The 1,554-nt window shown below is 46.8% G+C and overlaps 1 protein-coding gene across 1 annotated transcript; it reads left to right on the top strand.

The window, feature by feature from the left end:
- Nucleotides 1-479: 479 nt before the first annotated feature.
- LOC131230484 (uncharacterized) lies at nt 480-875 on the top strand. Its single transcript, XM_058226404.1, has 2 exons — nt 480-603; nt 694-875. The coding sequence occupies exons 1-2, from the start codon at nt 480-482 to the stop codon at nt 873-875; spliced, it is 306 nt and encodes a 101-aa protein (XP_058082387.1).
- Nucleotides 876-1,554: the final 679 nt, after the last annotated feature.

Raw genomic sequence — 1,554 nt, 5'->3', positions numbered from 1 at the left:
AGATTATATCAGATAGAGACTCCAGGTTTACCTCTGCCTTTTGGAGGAGGTTGCAGGAAGAGATGGGTACGGAACTCAAGTTCAGTACGGCATTTCATCCTCAAACAGACGGGCGGACTGAGCATGTAAATCAGATTCTGGAAGATATGTTGAGAGCATGCGTCCTGGACTTTCAGGGCAACTGAGATGATCACCTGGCCCTGACAGAGTTTGCATACAATAACAGTTTCTAGTCCAGCATAGGGATGGCACTGTATGAAGCTCTCTATGGTCACCCTTACCGAGCTCCTTAGTGCTGGGCAGAAATCGAAGAAAGAAGCTTGTTAGGGCCTGAGCTGGTTCAGGTAACTACTCAGGTCATTGACGTGGTCAGAAAGCACTTGTGCACCGCCTAGAGTAGACAGAAGAGCTATGCGGATAACCGATAGCGCGACCTAGAGTTTGCGACTGGCGACCATGTATTTCTAAAAGTGCCGCCTATGAAGGGTCTAATGAGATTCAGACAGAAGGGGAAGCTAGCGCCATGGTTCATTAGCCCTTTTGAGGTCCTGGATCGTGTGGAAGCCATAGCATACCGCCTTGGGCTACCTACTGCACTGGCTGGTATTCACAACATCTTTCACGTATCCATGCTGAAGAAATAAACTCCAGACGAATCACATATCGTTAGCTGGGAACAAATTGAGCTTACAGACAACGCCTCTTACACCAAGGAACCTATCCGCATCTTGGACTACAAGGAGCAGCTCCTCCAGACTAAGACGATACCATTAGTCAAGGTTCTTTGGTCACACCATGGAGAAGAAGAGGCGACGTGGGAACGAAAAGCTGAGGTTAAGGAGAAATACCCTCACTTGTTCAATAACACACCTTAGGTAATTTCGAGGACGAAAATTTTCATTTAGGGGGGTAGACTGTAACACCCCATACCTTTGGTACGCGGGAGTTATCCTTTTTTGAACCTGCATTAGCAGAAATCTGGATGGATTAATTAAATAGTTTGCACTCAACGCGTGCAGGGTAGGAGTTCTAGTCAGCAGTAAAGCCATCCATCAAGGGCAATAGGAGCTGAGACGAACTCCATAACAGCCAGGAAGGTAAGATCAACCAAAAATCCCAACTTATAGAAGCCCTGTATCATTAATTGAATCATATTAGGGATAACACCCCTATAACCAACTCTTGAGAGTTAGCTAGTAACAAATCAAACCCTCAAAATGATATGGGCCCCATTTTGACCTTTGAAACCCAATTCCAAATCAATCTAACTTTAGGATCATAGTAGGTTGGCCAAATAGAGGATGTAGATGTAATATATGGCCCACCTGAGCCTCGTCCCCACCCGAAACTGGGCCGGGACTCCCACACGGGGATCCCAAGGTAAATGGACGGTCTAGATCTGCCACAAACCCCAAAGTGAACCTCACATAGGGTGCACGTGCCACTTAGCCCTAGTGCACGAAGTGCACTGGACGTCCCTTGTTGGTCAAACCGACTTTGACCATGCCAAAATGCAAAAGCTCCTCTCCCGCTAACGGCTATTTGAATATGGCA

Source organism: Magnolia sinica, chromosome 17 (genome assembly GCF_029962835.1).
Source record: "Magnolia sinica isolate HGM2019 chromosome 17, MsV1, whole genome shotgun sequence".
Taxonomy (NCBI): Eukaryota; Viridiplantae; Streptophyta; class Magnoliopsida; order Magnoliales; family Magnoliaceae; genus Magnolia; species Magnolia sinica.
Note: the sequence above shows the minus strand (reverse complement) of the source record. Positions and strands in the feature narration are given on the sequence as shown.